This window comes from Zeus faber (genome assembly GCF_960531495.2).
Source record: "Zeus faber genome assembly, chromosome: 2".
Lineage (NCBI taxonomy): Eukaryota > Metazoa > Chordata > Actinopteri > Zeiformes > Zeidae > Zeus > Zeus faber.
Genome location: NC_137189.1, coordinates 52,823,050 through 52,843,402, shown reverse-complemented (window position 1 = coordinate 52,843,402; position 20,353 = coordinate 52,823,050). Strand labels below are relative to the sequence as shown.

General features: G+C 45.3%; 1 protein-coding gene across 4 annotated transcripts in view; it reads right to left on the bottom strand.

Annotated features, from left to right (window-relative positions):
• Positions 1-20,353, bottom strand: part of cdc42bpb (CDC42 binding protein kinase beta (DMPK-like)) — a 75,801-nt gene that overhangs the window by 19,791 nt on the left and 35,657 nt on the right. For 3 of the 4 annotated variants that reach the window (XM_080024297.1, XM_080024299.1, XM_080024300.1), the window contains exons 17-24: positions 18,505-18,610; positions 16,418-16,566; positions 16,084-16,178; positions 15,540-15,619; positions 15,228-15,287; positions 7,928-7,978; positions 6,407-6,512; positions 3,623-3,756 (exon numbers count right to left, since the gene is read on the bottom strand). In XM_080024297.1, coding sequence (XP_079880423.1) covers positions 3,623-3,756; positions 6,407-6,512; positions 7,928-7,978; positions 15,228-15,287; positions 15,540-15,619; positions 16,084-16,178; positions 16,418-16,566; positions 18,505-18,610 — 781 coding nt within the window. The remainder of the gene's footprint in view (positions 1-3,622; positions 3,757-6,406; positions 6,513-7,927; positions 7,979-15,227; positions 15,288-15,539; positions 15,620-16,083; positions 16,179-16,417; positions 16,567-18,504; positions 18,611-20,353) is intronic. The other variant, XM_080024298.1, reaches the window with a different exon arrangement.

The following is a 20,353-nucleotide window of genomic DNA, read 5'->3' as shown; positions in this document are numbered from 1 at the left end:
CGGCGCAAGCCCCAGAGGCAAACTTTGTCTTTCACCTTTCTCTTGTTCTGAGACATCCCTTTATCATCACTAGTCCAAATGCTGTTACGTCATGGCAGGGGACGAACATCAACCTCCCTTTCCAGGTCATTCAACCTCCTCCTTTTTCTGGGTCAACAAGCTTGACAGAGAGGTGTCAAGCTGTATATTGACATAAAGTCCAAAATGTTATTGTCCATGGTGTTATATTTAACTGTTTGAAGGTGGGTAGTGTGGATGAGAGACAGGCATGATTAAAGTCACCAGATATCATGATAAAAAGGCTATGGTTGTCTGTTTGGATCCTTGCTGTAATGGAAAGAATGACGTCACAGGCAGATCTTGCGTCAGCAGTCAGATCTTGCGTCAACAGTCAGTGGGACGTACACGACCAAAACAATGGCATGTGAAAACTTGCGAGGGAAATAGTACGACCGCAGGCTAACGGATACCCCTGGGCCACACCAGAAGGGACACGTCAGCAGTGATACTGTATCACAGGAAGCATACTGTAATCTCGCAAGATGAGGGAAGTGAGCACAGATCCAACATGGCGGCGCCCAACTACACAAACTTAACCAGACAATTTACTCCAACTCAGACAAATAAAGCAAAATGCAAAATTTATATATTTATTTATATATATATATATATATATATATATATATATATATATATATATTTCCTGCACCGCACAATCGGCGAGATGCAAAAAGTCCATGCGGATCTAAAAACCTACGTGAAGCGTCTCACAACGGAGATGGAGAATGTAAACAATAATAATATAATAATGGAAGAGACTCTGGATATCCAATCCAGTAGTATGCGAGACAACCTCATTTTTTCCGGGATCCCAGAGAACAACACAGAGTCCCAGAAAACATAGTGAAAGACTATTTCCACACCACCCTGAAATTTCCCACGAACAACATGAAGCAGATCACCTTACACCAGGTTCACCGACTCGTACACCGCATGGGGAATCGTCCCCACTCCATCATTCCTAAGTTTGAACACTTCAAGTACAAGGAGCTGGTTAAAAGCAAAGGACGGGAGCTGAAAGGAACCACGCTGGGTATGAACGATCAATTCCCCCGGGAGATCAACGACCGACGGAAGGTGCTGTACCACATCCGACGGAGAACCAGCCAAAGGGTTAGAGGGTATTGCTTGTCTTTGATAAACTATACGGTCTGTAATTCCGGAACTCCTCCACCGAACCCTTATGAGTCTGATAATTATCATATGCAAGATGTAGAAATTAGCACCCCATCTATGTCAGGATTGTAAATATTGCTCACTCTTTCATTATCTAATCTTCCTAATGCCTCCCTCCCTACTTCTTCATGTCACTCACCCTTTATCCAGTCCCTCCCTATATGTATGTCTGACTCTGCAGTGTTCTGTTATGTTTGTCTATTTGTCATTTGTTTGTGTAGATAATATGTATCCCTACAAACTTCCTGCAATACTAGGACAGTAAAAATGAATGTAAAGGAGAAAAACTCAGTTATCTATGGGAAAACACAGGCACGGGAGTAAAGCTATTGCCTTGGATGCACTGTGTTGCTGCATGGGAAAATGACAAATCCACATCCTTCACCCCCAAACTAACCTCAATGACACCCATTAAGTTTGTTAGTTGGAATGTAAGAGATTTGGGCTCACCAGCTGAACGTAGCAAAATCCTTAGTCACCTCATCAGGATGAACCCCAGCTTCTGTCTACTGCAACTCACCTCACTGCATCCGAGCACCTCAAACTCAAAGCTAAACAGGTTAATCAGATGTTTTCTGTATCATAAAACTCAAAAAAAAGAGGTGTTTATGTATTGATCAATAAAAGTATCCCATATCTGAATAAAACCACAATATCAAACACAGAACGGTGCTACATAATGATTAACAGCATTTCAGGAACCATCAAATTAACCATAGCTAATATTTATGGCCCCAATCAGGACGACCCAAATTTCTTTCACAATATATTTTCAAAACTCTTAGAATTCTCTGACTCAATTATTATACTGGGAGGGGACTTTATCACAGTACTTGATCCAAGTTTTGACCATTCAGAAAACAAAAATAATCACAAGCCCTGTTGTTCGACACTATATAACAATATATGAGTGATCTTGGGAAGTCATGGGGGGTCCCAGGGTCACACGGGAGTGTTAGGGGGCCCAGGCGGTGGCACCTGCTCTTATCCCTGTGTTGAGCTGGCTGGTCTCTGGGGGTGTGCCTGCAGCTGGCGTCCGTGTGTTGGTTTGAGGCCTGGTTGTCGATATGGGTGCTGGTTGCGGGTTCAAGTCTTGGCACCGTGGTCGGCAGGTCGGCGTGCCGCTGGCATTTTTGTGTCCTTCTGCGTCCCGGAGGGGGGGGGGTCCTCTGTTGTGTCCGCATGTGCGACAGCCGAGGCTGACAAGGGGCCTGATGAGGGCGCGGAGCTGCCCGGCATGGCGGAGGCGCATAGCGGGCCAGTCTGCACCTGTGGCTAGTCGCTGGCCTGCTGCGCCCCTGTGTTGATCTGGTTGCGCTTCGCCTATCTCTCCCGGTGTCGAAAGTCATACTCAGTCATACACCACACAATAGGCCGAGGGTTTGCAGGATGGGTGGGGTGCGAGCTATGTGGGTGGGGATGTGGTGGGCGGCTGCGAACTTGCCCGCCACGTTCCTGCCCCAACATGCTCCACCTGCTATGGTGGAGCGAACAACACTCCACTAGACCTGGGTCTGTGGGCAAATGTGAAATATAAACAATAAACGCTTATCTCAAGAGCTAATTCAAATACCTTTATAAACAAACAGACTCCAAATGCAAATTAAATGAAAAGCAAAGGGTTGAAAACAAAAGCAATGATTTGCTTTCACTTAAAGATTGATACATTCCACAATTTGTCATTTCAGTAGAACGTCAGGAGGGTGCTGCTTTCGGTAGCGTGTCGAAGACGGATCTGGTGTGAACTGAGGAATCAACAAAATGACGTGACACTTTTGCGACAGTGATGTGTCGCCTCTGATGTGGCCCACGGGTTACCATTACAGAATTGTACAGTGATGTGTTTTGGATTAGACCATCTGTTAATTCAAAAGCATGGCACATAATACTACATTTCTGATACTCCCTTGATTCCTTGTCAGCAGCATTGGCTCGTCCATTTAGTTCATTATAGATGTCACATTACCCATAAGGATTGTAGGAATATACAGCTTGTATACAACTTTCTTTTCCCGCCGCTTAACTCTGCTCTGCATCCACTACTTCTCCTCCGTAGCTCCCTCGGGATATCCAGCCTCTCTACATGGGGCACCACCGGCTTGTGTAGCGCAATCAGCCGATCCCGCATATAAACAATACCAGTGGCATCACAAGTAGGAATAAAAAGTGTTCCCACGGCAAGTAAACGACAAAAACGCTTCTCAGCCAACTCCTGGCCAGAACATATAGAAAAATCACTGTAAAACTAAATTGGCTTCAAAAGAACAACAAAACCGTAAAGTACAGGAGAGCTGCTGCAACAGCCTGCCACGAGCACGGCGCCATCTTGAGTACTGATGAAGGTAGTGATGAAGGTGATGACAGTTGTGATGAAGGTGACGCTCACCCTGATGTAGCCCTTGTAGGCGGTACCAATGCCCCGCTGGACGTCGACGCCCAGAGGTCTCTTCTGGTCCGGGGGGAGGGGACACACCAAGGGGGTGTGGTCTCTGCAGGTCACATGACAGATGAACGAGCACACTGCAGGAGGGAGAGAGAGGTACAGTGTGTTTATCAGAGGTTTAATAGTTTTAAATATTGTTATTATTCTAATTATACTATAGTATTATTTAGTATTTTTATAAATGTTATTCTATAATATGTAGTATTAATTTATTCTGTACCATTATTGTACAGTATTATTTGATTATTATAATTAATATTCTATAGTGTAATTCTACAGTTTCAATTATTCCATAATTATTTTTTCCACCTCCGGCTGCCTGTCTCAACGGCTCTGTACTTTTTCTTGTTTCTTAGTTATTTATTGTTGCCTTCGGTGTTTTGGTTTTTATAATGATCTGTATGAACTTTCTCAGCACATTTGTATAATTTTCCTGCTCATGTTTGTAAGATTATTTTGATTTCCGGCGGCTCCTCCATAGCCTACACCAGGGAGCAGCTGATTGTACTCTACAAGCTGGCGCTGTCCGTCGTAACCCTAACCCAGCCACGTGAGCGCAGACTGGGGGTGAAGCGAACGACAAAGAAAAGGAGATTTTCTCCTTTCCAGATCTCCCTTCCATTATCGTTTGCGCGTAAGATATAGGAGATTACGGCATGGACGTGGAGTCGGGGGGGAATACCCAGAATACAGCGTGCTTTAGGGAGATGTGTCTGCAGGACATTATTCTCTACACCACCATCGAGGGCTTCCAGATGATGCGGGCGGACAGGGATTACCAACAATGCAGCAAGAAGAGAGGAGATGGTGTAATCCTGGACTTTTCACCGACAGTAGACCGGACATTGAACAGTTGGCCATATTATTCAGGGGATTTTAATATCTTTACACTGTCCAAAATTCTGCCTATGTTCTCAGAGTTTGTGCCAACTGGATATTTTATTTGAATGTGAAGGACACTTCCACCTCCACAGCACCCCCCCCCCCCGGGCAGATCTGACCACAACCTGGTTCACCTCATGTATGAGCCCCTGGTACAGCTTCCCGTGACCTCACAGTCCTGGTTGGTCACAGGAAGCTGCGTGACATGTCAATGAGGCTCTGCAGGACTGTTATGAGAGAACGGACTGGAAGGTTCTCTATGAGTCACATGGGGAGGACATTGTGGGTCTGACACATTGTTTAACAGACTACATAAACTGTTGTGTGGAGAACACTGTACCCACAAAAAGGGTACAACGTTTTCCCAACAACAAGCCTTGGATAACTAATGACCTAAAGGCCCTTCTCAACAACAAGAAGAGGGCCTTCAGGTCTGATGACAAGGACGAACTGAAGCAGGTGCTGAAGGAGCTGAAGGAGAAGCTACGGCAGAGCAAGGACATCTATTGGAAGAACATGGAGAGGCATCATCTACCTGATCGACAGAGCCCTCTCCCATCTAGATGAGGCTGGCAGGCAGCACTGTGAGGGTCATGTTTTTGATTTCTCAAGTGCCTTTAACACCACACAGCCTCTACTACTTGTGGATAAGCTGCTGAAGATACAGATGACCACCCCATTGTTTCCTGGATCACAGATTATCTGACCAACAGGTTGCAGTTTGTGCGGCTGCAAGGGTGCCTGTAGGACTGTGTAGTGAGCAGCATTGGCGCCCCCAAGGGGATGGTTGCGGATTTGTTTCTCTTCACGTTCTACACCTCAGACTTCAGACACAACACGGATATGTGTCACTTGCAGAGGTTTTCTGATGACTCTGCTATTGTGGGATGTATCAGTGGGGGAAAGGAACAGGAGGACAGTGGACTGGTGGAACCACTTGCTGCTCAACATCAGCAAGACAAAGGAGATGGTGGTGGACTTTAGGAGGACTAGGTCCCCCTGCCTCCTGTTTCTATCCAGAGAGAGGATGTGGCGCTGGTGCAGGATTTTAAGTACAAGTGGTCTACTTTCTTTTGGAGTATGCAGAGTAGAGAGCAGTCAGTGTGCTGGAGCAGCAGCATCAAGGCTGGTGATGCAGAGAAACTGAAGCAGCTTGTGAAGAAAGTTGCTTCAGTCCTTGGTGTCTCTCTCGACTTTGTCGAGGAGGCGGCCAGTAGTAGGATCAGGGCCAAACTATTTGCCATCGTGGACAATCCCGCCCACCCCCTCGAGGGCACTCCATCCCTCCCACCCCCTAAATGACACTGTGGCAGCGCAGAGAAGCTCTTTCATCAACAGGCTTAACCACACTGCTCCAAGGAGCTATAGGAGGTCTTTCTGATGCCGTATCAGACAGTATAATTCCTCCTTGAAAAAAAACATTCGTACAACCATCAGAAGGTGAATTTTTATTTTATTTCATTATCATTATATTTTTATTGTGTACAGTTAACTGTGAGTTTTTATAGTATATTTCACTTTTCGCCCTATGTTGCTACTTTCTTTTTCACATTTTAATTGTAATACTTATTGTTTTTTATTATGACTAGCTATTGTGTTGATGTGAGCTGCTGAGCGACTGCAATTTCCTCCTGGGGATCAATAAAGAAGAATAATAAAGAATAAATCAATAATGAATAAAGAATTCAAGTTTTATTGTTATTATTATACTGTATTATAATTCTCCAGTATTCTTATTCTGCAGTAGTGTTATTCTGCAGTATTATTATTCCACAGTAGTATTATACCAGTGCAGTAGTAGTACTATACAGTAGTAGTAGTACTGTGCAGTTTTAGTACTGGTACCTTGGCAGGCGTAGCCCTGGCGCAGCAGTCCCACCATCAGAGAGGAGCAGTGCGAGCACTGGGACGGACTGGAGAAGGACCTGACACTCAGCTGGTGGCACTGGGGCTGCACACATACACACATTTACATGTAATTTATGGATCAGACTTCCATGAGAGGCTGAAACTAATCAGAGCAGACATGGACCACGGGAGCGACCTGGGATTTAAAGCCTAATCTTGATTCTAAATCCAAGCAGATACAAGATGCTGCAAGGAACAAGGATAACACACACACACACACACACACACACACACACACACACACACACACACACACACACACACACACACACACACACACACACACACACACACACACACACACATCAGACGCCACTTTCCCACATGGAATCCATAACATTGCTAATAGAAAAAATCTGGCAACAACAGTAGGTAGTCATTGGCCTCCTTCAATCCCTAACTCCAGAAGACACATCAAGTGTTATGAGTGGCATTTTTTAAGAAACATAGAGGCCTGTCTCCGTAGATACTGGAGTGTTTTAGTTTTTAGTCTTTGCAGTCAAGCTCCACGGTTTGAACCAGACTTTTTTGTTCTTCCCGAAAAACAAATTACTTTGGAGATATTTGTACAAACTAAATATTTGTAAAAACCCACTATTTGTGCTTTGCCGGTATTCAGATTCACACACACACACACACACACACACACACACACACACACACACACACACACACACACACACACACACACACACACACACACACACACACACACACACACACACACACACACACACACACACACACAAAATCTGAAATGAGTGTATGAAACACATAAATCTACTAGCAATGTTCCGTATTGGCGTCCTGTGGTAAAAGGAGCCTGTGTCAATGTTACGTAAAAGTTTTTCCGTAAATCTCCCCACTCAACCTAGTCTCATTTATAGGAAAAGGCCGGCACAGCTGTGACTGGAAGTGTGTGTGAATGGATGCAATACCATTGCTGAGACAAGCATGTAAAGTAAGGATAGAGCCGAATCTGAATACCGGCAAGCACAAATAGTGGGTTTTTACAAAAATTTTGTTTGTACAAATATCTCCAAAGTAATTTGTTTTGCGGGAAAACAAAAAAGTCTGATCCAAACCGTGGAGCTCGACTGCAAAGACTAGAAACTGAAACACTCCAGTCTCTACGGAGACAGGCCTCTATGTTTCTTAAAAAATGCCACTCATGACACTTGATGTGTCTTCTGGAGTTAGGGATGGAGAGGGATGGAAGGAGGCCAATGACTACCTACTGTCGTTGCCAGATTGTTTCTATTAGCAATGTTATGGATTCCATGTGGGAAAGTGGCGTCTGATGTGTGTGTGTGTGTGTGTGTGTGTGTGTGTGTGTGTGTGTGTGATTAGGGTTAGGGTTCTAACCCTAAGTGTCTCAGTGTGTGTGTGTGGGTGTCTGTGTTACAGTGTGTTCATTACTACTTGTGTGTGTGTGTGTTTGTGTGTGTGTGTGTGTACCTTTGGGGGGGTGTGGTAATCAGGAGAAGGTCCAGTCGGCTTCTCTTCTTCCTGAAGAGGGAGACAGGCAGACAGACAGGCAGGAGGTCACATCAGACAAGAAGTGATGTTGACGTGATTACTGTCAGTGTGTGTACTGAACATGTGCATTGTCACTTTACGCTAGTTAAGTGGCTGAGCAACCTCTAACTCCAATAGTTTATGTTAAAGTGACGATTGTTAACTTATTTTCTCGCATATATGTCATTACATTTCACCACCATATATCATCAAAAACAACAGGAACAAATTAGGGATTTTTTTTTTTTTATGTAATTTTTCAACATTTGGCTCCGTTGGTGAAGTATTCCTTCATGGCACTACTAACCTTAACTCTAAAACACAAACTGTTTATGCGCGATTTGCTATATTGTGCCACAGGCCTGTGAAAACTACCACTAGTACCACTGTATATATGGAATATCACTGTATCATAGTCCTGTGATAACTACTAGTAGTACTACTGAACTTCTACTAGTACTACTGTGATAACTGCTACAAGTACCACCGTATATATGGTATAAGGAGTACGACTGTCTATATGGTATATCACTGTGCCATAGACCTGTGTTACCTACTACTTGTACTGCTGAACTACTACTAGCACCACTGTATATGTGACCCACCACAGCAAAAGCCGCCATCTCGCACATTTCTAAATAGCCAGGAGCAGCCAAATAAGTTGAAAAAACCTTTCTTGAAGGAAAATGACATTTTTCCGGATTCGTATTCCGTTGTGTTTTTTTTATCTCTCAACGTATTTTCAAAACCGAGTATGATTTATAAATTGTAGAAAAATGTTAAACCGTGGAGTTAAATATTCCCCTAGGATTACATGGGGAAACGCAGTTAACTTACAAGAAGCAGAACAGCATTGAACAACAACGATCGATGGATTCCTTTAAAGCGAGAGTCCAGGTGAAGAAAATTCCTCCATATTCCATGTGATGTGAAGTCACAATGTGAAAACCGTTTTGATAGAATTCAACCTTTAAATCGTAGTACTTTTACACACACGGAGCCACTTTTGTGAAACTGCGAAGAAGAACAACCCTTCGCATCACGCACCTACATCACTTCCGTAAACAGACGGTTAAAGCGCAGTACGGGGGTGTTCTGGTCTCACTTGTCCGTGAAAGCTTTCTTCTCCGTATTGTTATGGATTACACGGAGCAGGTGGCAGAAGCTCTCAATCATATCTCGGACCTTAATCTGACCAGTGCGATAGATAAAAGTCAGTGTTAGCAGCGCGTACTGGACTTCATTTTCCGTAATGATAGTTCTCCGACAGCGACAGGGAGAACGACAGCGCTGCTGAATTTGATATTACTCCGGACTTTGGGAACATTTCAAACAGCGGATTCAAGACTTTATGTGACGATGAAACTGAATATTTTTATATTTTATATTTTAATATTAATACTGATAAATTTTTTTGTGTTCTCCGTACTTATAAACTCCAAAATAATTCCACTCTTATAAAACATGTATATTCTTACTGTTAAATAAAAGCTATTTTAAAAAACAAAATGAGTTGTGTGTTGTTGAGCTGTTCGTGATTGGCCCATTCAGCAGTATGCTAAATAGTCATGAGGCTTTGTTTGTTTGTTTGGTGCGGGGTCTCCTCATGCTCCCTAGGACTGGGTCATGCTCTTCGGGGCTGAGCGTGGGGGTTGCTCCACGGCCCACTGGCTTCTCTGAGAGCCCGGGGGTCTTCTCTGGCCGCAGGGTAGGGTACCCGGGGATTTCCTGCGGCCGTAGGGTGTCCAGGTGGCTGCGGAGGGCTTCAGGGCCCCTACCGCTGCTTGCCACAACATATTAACAGTCTTCTACACCAGTACCAATGGGGATAAGTCATGTACACTCACCAGTGGACATCTTACACACACACACACACACACACACACACACACACACACACACACACACACACACACACACACACACACACACACACACACACACACACACACACACACCAGCTTCAAGTGCACCCCAGCACCCTCCTGGTTGCATTGCTCTCCTTTCCATCCTCCAGTGCACCCTTGGCTGACTGACACCCTCCGGACAACGCGCACTGACCTCAGAGCAGCCGAGAGGAAATGGCACAAATCCAAAACAACTGAGGATCTTGCAAGCTACCAGACACTGCTGTCCTCCTTCTCTTCCAGCATCATTGCTGCGAAGAAGGCCTTCTTCAACGATAGGATCAACGGTGCGCAGACACACGTAAGTTATTCGCCACCTTCAAGTCTCTGCTTTACCCTCCACCACCTCCCCCAGCGACTAACCTCACTGCTGACTGCCTTGCCTCCTTTTTTACTAACAAAGTGGCAGCCATCAGCAGCCAATTCACTAAACAACTTACTCACAACCTGTCTTCTCCAGCCCTAGGCTCATCGTTCCCTGGTTTCACCCCCCTCGCTGAAAGTGAGGTATCTAAACTACTAACATGTAGCCGTCCTACTACCTGTCCGCTAGATCCGATCCCATCTAACCTCCTTCAAGCCATATCACCGACTATCACCCCGGCAATAAAACATATGATTAATTCTTCCCTAACTTCCGGCACTTTCCCTTCCGCTTTCAAAGCGGCTCAGGTCACACCACCGCTCAAAAAACCCTCACTAGATCCCAATCAAGTAGAAAACTATCGGCCAGTCTCTCTCCTCCCATTCCTTTCCAAAACCTTAGAGAGACAGGTTACAGAGTACCTGTCAAGAAACAACCTTCTTGATACACTTCAATCTGGCTTCAAAAGTGGTCACTCCACCGAAATAGCCCTGTTGTCTGTGACAGAGGCCTTAAAAACTGCTAGAGCTGCTGCCAAATCCTCGGTTCTCATTCTGCTAGACTTATCAGCTGCTTTTGACACTGTCAATCATTGCATACTCCTGTCCATACTCTCAAGTATGGGCATAAAGGGCAGTGCACTTTCCTGGTTCGAATCTTACCTCACTGGGCGCTCGTTCAGTGTGACATGGCGAGGCCAGCTGTCTGTGCACAACCTCACCAAAGGGGTGCCCCAAGGCTCGGTGCTAGGACCCCTCCTCTTTGCCATATACACCACCTCACTGGGCCCGATCATCCGCTCACATGGCTTTTCATATCACTGCTATGCGGATGATACTCAACTCTATCTGTCCTTCCCGCCCGACGACCCTACTGTCTCGACGCGGATCTCGGATTGTCTCGCTGACATATCCACATGGATGAAGGATTATCATCTTCAACTAAATCTGGCGAAAACAGAACTGCTGGTCTTCCCGGCCAAACAAGGTATTTATCACAACATTGATATTAAAATCGACTCTCTATCTCTTGTTCCTACCAAGGCTGCAAGGAATCTTGGTGTCATTATTGATGACCAACTGACATTCTCGGACCATGTTCCCGCCGTCTCCCGGTCCTGCCGCTTCGCACTACTCAACATCCGAAAAGTCAGGCCGTACCTGACCCAATATGCCACTCAACTGCTGGTACAAACCTTGGTGATGTCCCGTCTCGACTACTGCAACGCCCTCTTAACAGGCTTGCCGGCCTGTGCGGTGAAGCCACTACAGATGATACAGAATGCGGCGGCGCGACTGGTGTTCAACCAGCCAAAGAGGGCACATGTCACTCCGCTGCTCATCGAGCTCCACCGTTTACCTGTAGCCGCCCGCATCAAGTCTCTTATGCTGGCCTACAGAGTGATTGCTGGGAATGCTCCCGCCTACTTAAATGCTCTTGTAAGAGCACATGTTGCCCCCCGGATACTGCGCTCGTCAAATGAGCGTCGCCTGGCTCTGCCGGCCATACAGCCACGGCAATCCAGGCTATTCTCATTTGTAGTTCCACGTTGGTGGAACGAGCTGCCAAAAATGACCAGAGCAGGGACCTCCCTCTCTGTCTTTAAGAAGCACTTGAAGACCCAGCTCTTCAGTGAGTACCTCCTGTCCTAACCTACAATTACTTAGCACCACCTTGCAGTATTTATTGTTACACTAATGTTGTTGTTACACTAATCTCTGTCGCAATGTAGCTTGAATGTTATTCTCCCTTGTAAGTCGCTTTGGATAACAGTGTCTGCTAAATGACTAAATGTAATGTAATATAATCCTCATTTGCTGCCATAATTATGACAGGAAGAGGCCACGTGACCAGTTGTAGTTCCAGTTTTCCTGGACGCAATTCACTGTTTTTCAATACACGTCATCCAATGTTCATGTTTTTGAGTAAATGCTGTTTGTTTCTATGTTTATTTGTCTCACCGTGGTGATTCTCCCCCTCTTGGAGTCGTGATCAGTTGTTTATAGACCCGAAAATGATAAATAGTTCTCCAAAGAGGGGGGTTGGTGATGGCTCTCCACAACCAAAAACTGTGCTCTTGTCATTCTACAGGTCGTCCACAGGACAGAGTTATTGCAGCAGTTCTTGATGATTTAAGAATTAATAAAGAGTTGCATTGCAGGTTGAGAACTTGAATGCCACTTGTAGACTAACTCTGTCCTGAATGCAATGGCATACAAATACTCTGTGTTGTATGCTGACAGCACAGGTTAAAAAAAAAAAAAAAAAGGTTCACAGTTTGCCACACCCTTGTCGTACCACCGTATTTTTGGTATATCACTGTGCCACAGACCTGTGATAACTACTACTAGTACTACTGAACTTCTACTAGTACCACTGTATATATGGTAAATCACTGTGCCATAGACCTGTGATAACTACTACTAGTACCACTGCATATATGGTATATCACTGTACCATAGACCTGTGATAACTACTACTAGTACCACTGTATATATGGTATATCACTGTGCCATAGACCTGTGATAACTACTACTAGTACCACTGTATATATGGTAAATCACTGTGCCATAGACCTGTGAATAATACTACTAGTACCACTGCATATATGGTATATCACTGTACCATAGACCTGTGATAACGACTACTAGTACCACCATACTGTATATATTGTATATCACTGTGCCATAGACCTGTGACAACTACTACTACAAGTGCTGCTGTATATGGAATATCACTACACCATACTGCCAGTTCTCCTCTTTTCTCCTGCTCCTTTCTCCTTCTTCCTCCTGGCAAAACAAACACCAGTTTGTGTTGTCCGATAGTCACATAGCAGGAAATACAGGGATGAATGATGTCCATTTGAAAATGAAGATATTGACGCAGGAGATTGATGACAAGGAGGAAGGGCTGCTGCTTTTAATGTTTCGGAGAGCTAGCGCTCAATAATACATTTGAATAATTTCACCCCCATCTTATCCTCATTTTGGTTTTTAGAAAACGTATTGTTAATAGTAACAGCCAGTTAATCTTGATGTATGGCTGAATAGACCTGGCGCTAACGCAGTTCGCGGTCTGCTGTGCAGTTCCGATCTTCCCTGAATTTCTCCTTCGGTGGAACAATAAAGTACTATTATTTCGTACTACTGTGGTACTAAATAAGTACTATCTTACATTATTTTGGAACAGTAAGACTTCTTGATGAGTGTGCATCTTTCAGAACTAATAAGTTTTGCTCGAGTTTTGAAAGAATACAAAGAACTTTGTTGAACTTGTTTTAACCCTGTAGAGTCCATTAACAGATAAAAATGTGAATTTACAAGTTCAGACATTCCACTGACACCGCCTTGTTGTACATTAAAATCACAAATTATTCCGGACATTCCAGTTCTTACCCTTAACAACACTTCATGTAAATTAATCCTGTTAGTAACACATTTCAATAAATGCGCACAATGCTGTCTGGTAAGCTTAAAGGCTTTATGCTGAGCATCCTAAAAGAATGACGATGTCCCACAACATTCCTGAACATTCACACCTGTCTTAGCTCCACCTCCAATCAATGCTGCGCAACATCCAGGCGGCATCCAGCGCTGCATGTACGTGACAACTGTGCTTAGTCCTAGTACGTAGAGGCCTTTAGTCCTAGTTCATAGTACTTTGGTCCTAGTAGTAGAATCCTTTAGTCCTAATATGTAGAGTCCTTAAGTCTTAGTATGTAGATGCCTTTAGTCCTAGTAGGTAAATGTATCATTCCTAGTACGTAGAGGCCTTTAGTCTAAATACGTAGTTCTTTAGTTCTAGTACGTAGAGGCCTTTAGTCCTAGTACGTAGAGGGCTTTAGTAGCAGTATGTAGAGAACTTTAGTTCTAGTACGTAGAGGCCTTTATTCCTAGTCCTGGAGGCCTTAATTCCTAGTATGTAGAGGCCTTTATTCTTAGTACGTAGAGGCCTTTATTCCTAGTACGTAGAGGCCTTTATTCCTAGTACGTAGAGGCCTTTATTCCAAGTACGTAGAGGCCTTTATTCTTAGTACGTAGAGGCCTTTATTCTTAGTACGTAGAGGCCTTTATTCCTAGTACGTAGAGGCCTTTATTCCTAGTATGCACAGGACTTAAGTCCTAGTACGTAGAGGCCTTTAGTCTTAGTACGTAGAGGACTTTAGTCCTAGTACACAGATGCCTTTAATCCTCGTACCTAGAGGCCTTTAGTTATACAGGTATTCCCCACTTAACGATTTACCTGTCTAACGTTGTGTGCTGCGTGCAATACCACGGCGTCTAAGCATCAAGCATCTGGTCCTAGGAAAGGAACTCGGTCTTTAAGTGAGGAGTACTTGTAGTACGTAGAGGACTTTAGTCCTAGTTTGCAGATGCCTTTCTTCCTACTTAGTAGAGGCCTTTAGTCCTAGTACGTAGAGGCCATTAGTCCTAGTAAGTAGAGTCCTTTAGTCCTAGTACGTAGAGAACTTTAGTCCATGTACATAGAGGACTTTATTCCTAGTACACAGAGACCTCTAGACCTAGTATGTAGAGGCCTGTAGCGTGAATGTGTGTATTACATGTGTGCGTGCATATAAGTGTGTATTACCATAAGTGGGTGTATTAGTGTGAATTAGCTTGTGTTTGTGTATTCGTGTATTAGCATGTGTGTGTGTTTATTAGCTTGTGTGTATTAGTATGTATTAGCATGTGTGTGTGTGTATTAACGTGTGTGTGTATGTATTAGCATGTTTGTGTGTATTAGTGTGTATTACCATATGTGTGTATAATAGTGTGAATTAGCATGTGTGTGTATTAGTGTGCATTAGTGTGTGTGTGTGTGTATTAGCATGTTTGTCTGTATTAGCATGTTTGTGTTTATTAGTGTGTATTACCGTGTGTGTGTATTAGTGTGTATTAGCATGTGTGTGTGTATTAGTGTGTATTAGCATGTGTGTGTGTATTAGATTGTGTGTGTGTGGTACCTGGTGCTCAGCAGTGCTACTTTCTGCTTTCAGAGAAGAAGAGTCTCCATCAGCGCTGGTCTGCACAGAACCAGAAGCATTGAGAACCAGGAGCAAGCAGACAGGCACACAGAAAGACAGGCAGAGAGGCAGGCAGAGAGGCAGGCAGACAGATACAGACAAGGCAGAGGAGACAGACAGACAGACAGACAGACAGACAGACAGACAGACAGACAGACAGACAGACAGACAGACAGAGACACACAGACAGAGACACACAGACAGAGACACACAGACAGAGACACACAGACAGAGACACACAGACAGACTCACTCTGAAGGTGAGGTCGTGGGCTAGAGGAGACGTGTTGAAGTATTCAAATATGGAGTCATGGAAGTCAGACAGCTTCAGACCTGAAAGAGAGAGAGATGGAGAGAGTGAGGGGAGGAAGGGGGGGACAGAGATAAAGTGTGGGTGGAGAGAGGGAGGGAGGGAGAGAGAGGGAGAGAGTAGGTAGAAAGGGGGGAGAGAGAGGGAGAGATGGAGAGAGTGAGGGGAGGAGGTGGATGGGAGAGTGTGGGGGGAGAGTGCAAGGGAGGGAGAGAGAATGTGGACGGGAGAGGGGGAGGGAGGGAGATAGAGGGAGAGCGTGAGGGGAGGAAGTGGAGGGGAGTGTGGGGGGAGAGTGGGAGGAAGGGAGAGAGATGGAGAGAGTGAGGGGAGGTGGGGGGGTGTGTGGGGGGAGAGGGAGGGATAGGGGGGTGGGGAGAGGGAGGGAGGGAGAGTTTACTGAGAGGCAGCTTACTGAAGAGACAAACTTGCAGCTTCAATTCATTAAGTGAGAAAATAGAAAGGAGCAGGAGGAGCATCTCCAGACCTTTGTCAGGGTGGGATCGTTCCTCCAGCTGCTTCTTCAGGTTCTCCATCTGCTGCAGCATCTCCCCGCTGGACTCCTCCTTCTCCTTCAGCTTACTAAGGGAGAAACACTGAGTGTGACCTCTGACCCCATCACCTTGAACTTGAACTTAGAGCCTTCCTTAAACTTACCTTTAGACCTTTGACCTTTACGCCGTTGAGAGACAACACAATGGACTGCGACCTCTGACCTTTAACGCTCTACACACTGAACTGTGTTGGCAGTGACCCAGGTACGGGGTAAGCAGGTGAGCAGGGTTCCACGCTACCCTGGTCCTGGAGCAAACACGACTCACCTCTCCAAGGAGATGTTGGCAGCCTTGACCCTGCGCAGTTCCTCCTGGACCAGCTGCTTGGCCCGGATCTCCGCCTCCAGCGCCGACTGCAGCTCAAGCCGAGCTGACATGTCCAACTTCTGGCTCCGACGGACCTTCCACAGTGGGTCCTGTACCAGCAGAACCACACGGAACCAGCCAGAACCAGTCAGGACCACATAAAACCAGTCAGAACTGTGAGAACCAGTAAGAGCCATGGTGATTTATGAAAGTCCTTGATGGTGAATGGCTGCAGGAAGCAGAACCATGTTCACTTCCTGTCTGGCTCTCCTGGCCTCTAGAGGCAGTGGACAGGATTGAGCAGCCAATCAGAGTCCAGTCATGTGATGGTTGGTCATGAAGATATGGCCATTCCCAGCATGCATTGCAAAGCTCTAAGTTGGCGGGGCTTTGAGACTCACTCACCCTCCTGTCTCCACCACCAGGAGGCAAGACTTTCTGAGGGGGCGTGGCCACTCCAGAGTCTGACTGAGGCTTTTTAGAGTGAAAAGAAGTCTGGGTCATTTATGTAAATGTAAAAACAGCTACAACTACGTGAAGAAACGTTGTGTGAAGCCGCTTTACACTGAACTGCCCTCGTGGCCGTCAAAGTGCAAGTGTCCAGAGAAGTTGAATAATAAACCCACACATTTGTATAAAAAGTGATTTATTACAGTGGTTAATAACACCATTATTTGATATAAATAAGTTATTAATACAAAATTATTATAATTTTGTCCCAGTTTCCATAAAACTGGCTTGCCAGTTGCTTAGCAACAGTGGCTTCCGGTCTAAGTGCTTCAACGCATCCTGATAAATGGGTGGGGCTTATGTAAGAGGGGCGGGGCCTATTCATTTTGTAAGTAACAGCATGTGATGAGACTTCCTGTTTGTCAGATTCAGTGTAAAGCGACTTGACACTGTGTGTGTGTGTGTGTTACAGTGTGGGTTACAGTGTGTGGGTTACAGTGTGTGGGTTACAGGGTGTGGGTTACAGTCTGTATTACAGTGTGTGTATGTGTGTGTGTGTGTGTTACAGTGTGGGTGACAGTGTGTGTTACAGTGTGGGTTACAGCGTGTGTTACTGTGCTGGTTACAGTGTGTGGGTTCCAGGGTGTAGGTTACAGGGTGTGTGTGTTAAAGTGTGTGTGTGTGTTACAGGGTGTGGGTTACAGGGTGTGTGTTACAGTCTGTATTACAGTGTGTGTGTGTGTGTGTGTGTGTTACAGTGTGGGTTACAGTGTGTGTGTGTGTGTGTGTGTGTGTGTGTGTGTGTGTGTGTGTGTGTATGTTACAGTGTGGGTTACAGTGTGTGTTACAATGTCTGTGTTACAGTGTGGGTTACAGTGTCTGTGTTACAGAGTGTGTGTTACATTGTGGGTTACAGAGAGTCTTACAGTATGTGTGATACAGTGTGTGTGTGTGTGTGTGTGTGTTACAGTGGGGGTTACAACATGTGGGTTACAGTGTGTGTGTTACAGTGTGGAGGTTACAGTGTGGGTTACATGGTGTGAGTAACAGTGTGTGGGTTGCCCAGTGTGTGTTATAGTGTGAGTTAGAGCGTGAGTTACAATGTGTGTGCTACAATGTTACAGTGTGTGTGTCACAGTGTGGATAACAGTGTGGGTTGTTGTTGTGTGTTACAGTGTATGTGTGTGTGTTACAGGGTGTGCATGTGTGTGTGTTACAGTGTGGGTTACAGTGTGTGTGATAGTATGTGCGTTACAGTGTGTGTGTGTTACAGAGTGTGCGTGTTTTTAACAGTGTGTGTGTGTTACAGTGTGGGTGATAGTATGTGTGTTACAGTGTGGATAACAGTGTGGGTTGTTGTTGTGTGTTACAGTGTATGTGTGTGTGTTACAGGGTGTGCATGTGTGTGTGTTACAGTGTGGGTTACAGTGTGTGTGATAGTATGTGCGTTACAGTGTGTGTGTGTTACAGAGTGTGCGTGTTTTTAACAGTGTGTGTGTGTGTTACAGTGTGGGTGATAGTATGTGTGTTACAGTGTGTCTGTGTTACAGTGTGTGTGTGTTACAGTGTGTGTATTACAGAGTGTGCATGTGCATTACCAGCGTCCTGCTACCCATGCTGCAGCTCCGCAGTGACTCCAGCTCGTCAGCCATCTTGGAAGCCAGAGCCTGAAGATAACCTCTGGCATCCTTCTCATCACTCACCCTGAATCCCCCCCCCCCCCCCCCCACACCCACACACACACACACACACACACACACACACACACACCCACACACACACACACACATTAACCACTCAAGAAATGCAGTGCTCTAAGTTTTAGGATAATTAAATGATGGGAAACGTGGATATTGATACAATAACAATGTCAGATCCATGTTGTTGGAACCTGCCTTTCTATAGAGTGACAAATGGGCGGGGCTTCCTGGTTGATTCACAGTATAAACAACTTCCTGTCTCCTACCTTTGACCTTTTCCAACGAACCAGGACTTTTAACTTCCTGTTTGCTGTGATTTGTTACCCCGTATGCCGTTTTTACAGCAGGCAATTGACCTCTTTCCCATTGCCAGGAGAAATGTGCTCACTTTTTTTTTTCTGGTGTCTAATGTTCAACATCACGAACACCCCCAAAAAGGGGCATATCATGTTTTCAGTGTGATTGGGGAAAAAACAGTAGAGGAGACAGCAACTGAAACAAACAACAACCAAAATCTGTAAAACTTGGAAAAGGTACCTCATCACTCAGCGAGATTTGGTTCCCTTCGTTGCTACAAAGGAGGCGTTCAGAAGAATGGGATATCTACCAAGGATTGCTAAGGATTGTGTGCAGTGTGCGCACCGGTCTAACCCAGTTTGGAGAGCGGCTTGGGGCAATGCTGGAGTGGCTCGGAGCCCGGCAGGGAGCGTTCGGGGTCTCCGCTGTGGTCCCCAAGGAGCCATCCCCACACTCACAACATTTCATGGTTCTCCATGGGGGAAAAAAGTCAATAACTTTTCATTGTGATTTTGGATGTGTCGTATATAAATCATCCGGGACTTCAACGTGTGTCGCATCGCGCCGATAAAGGGGCCAAAATCAGCGGGTCGACCCGGGTATCCTGTTAACAGAGCCGATCGGCGCTGGAGCCCATAAAAGCCTGTGTTTATTGTAGGGTCATTTGACTTGGGGCTGAAACCCGGGTGTTACCTTTCCCACTGATGACAAATACCGGGTGTAACCGGGGTTATCGGCGCAGTGGGAAAAGGGTATTACAGTAGCCTAGCCGAGCACATCCTGATTTAAATCTAGATCTAAATCTTGGTTTTATTTAATTAATCTAAGGTTTACTCATCCAAGTGGTGCAACACACCTCCACTTAGTTTTAATGAATTTTCATTCTGTCTTATGTCTATTCAAGTCGAAAGTCCCTTTCCCACATGGAATCCCAAACACTGCTGGATAAAAATTCAGTGTTACGGTTGTAAAAAATATCTGGAAAAGGCAGTAGGTAGGCAACCAAATCGTTTTTTAGACCAGCGCTTCACTCCCCATCTCCCCGCCTCTCCTGGATGGCCTCGGTTCCCTCTGTGTACAGATCCCCCATCCCCAGTAACCCTCACTCAAAGTTAATAAACAGTGTGATTCATTTTCAACCTGTCCCACACTCTCTACCTCCGGAAAAGGAATGTCCTCCACTCGTTCTACCTCTCCCTGTCCTCCCTGCGCTCCGATGCAGATGGCAGGCAGGCAAAGCGCTTGTACCTTTTGGATAAACCCTAACCTCAGGATAATTAGGGCTCAAAGCCACACCAAACTAGCATTACCTAGCATTTAACTAGGCACTAAGTTCACGCTAGTCAGTGTCTTACTTAGTACTTGTTAGTGTTGGTTTGTAATAATTAGAGCTAACTCACCACTGGATGATCTCTGCAATCTGAGCCTCCCAGTGTGTGTTAGTTGGTGA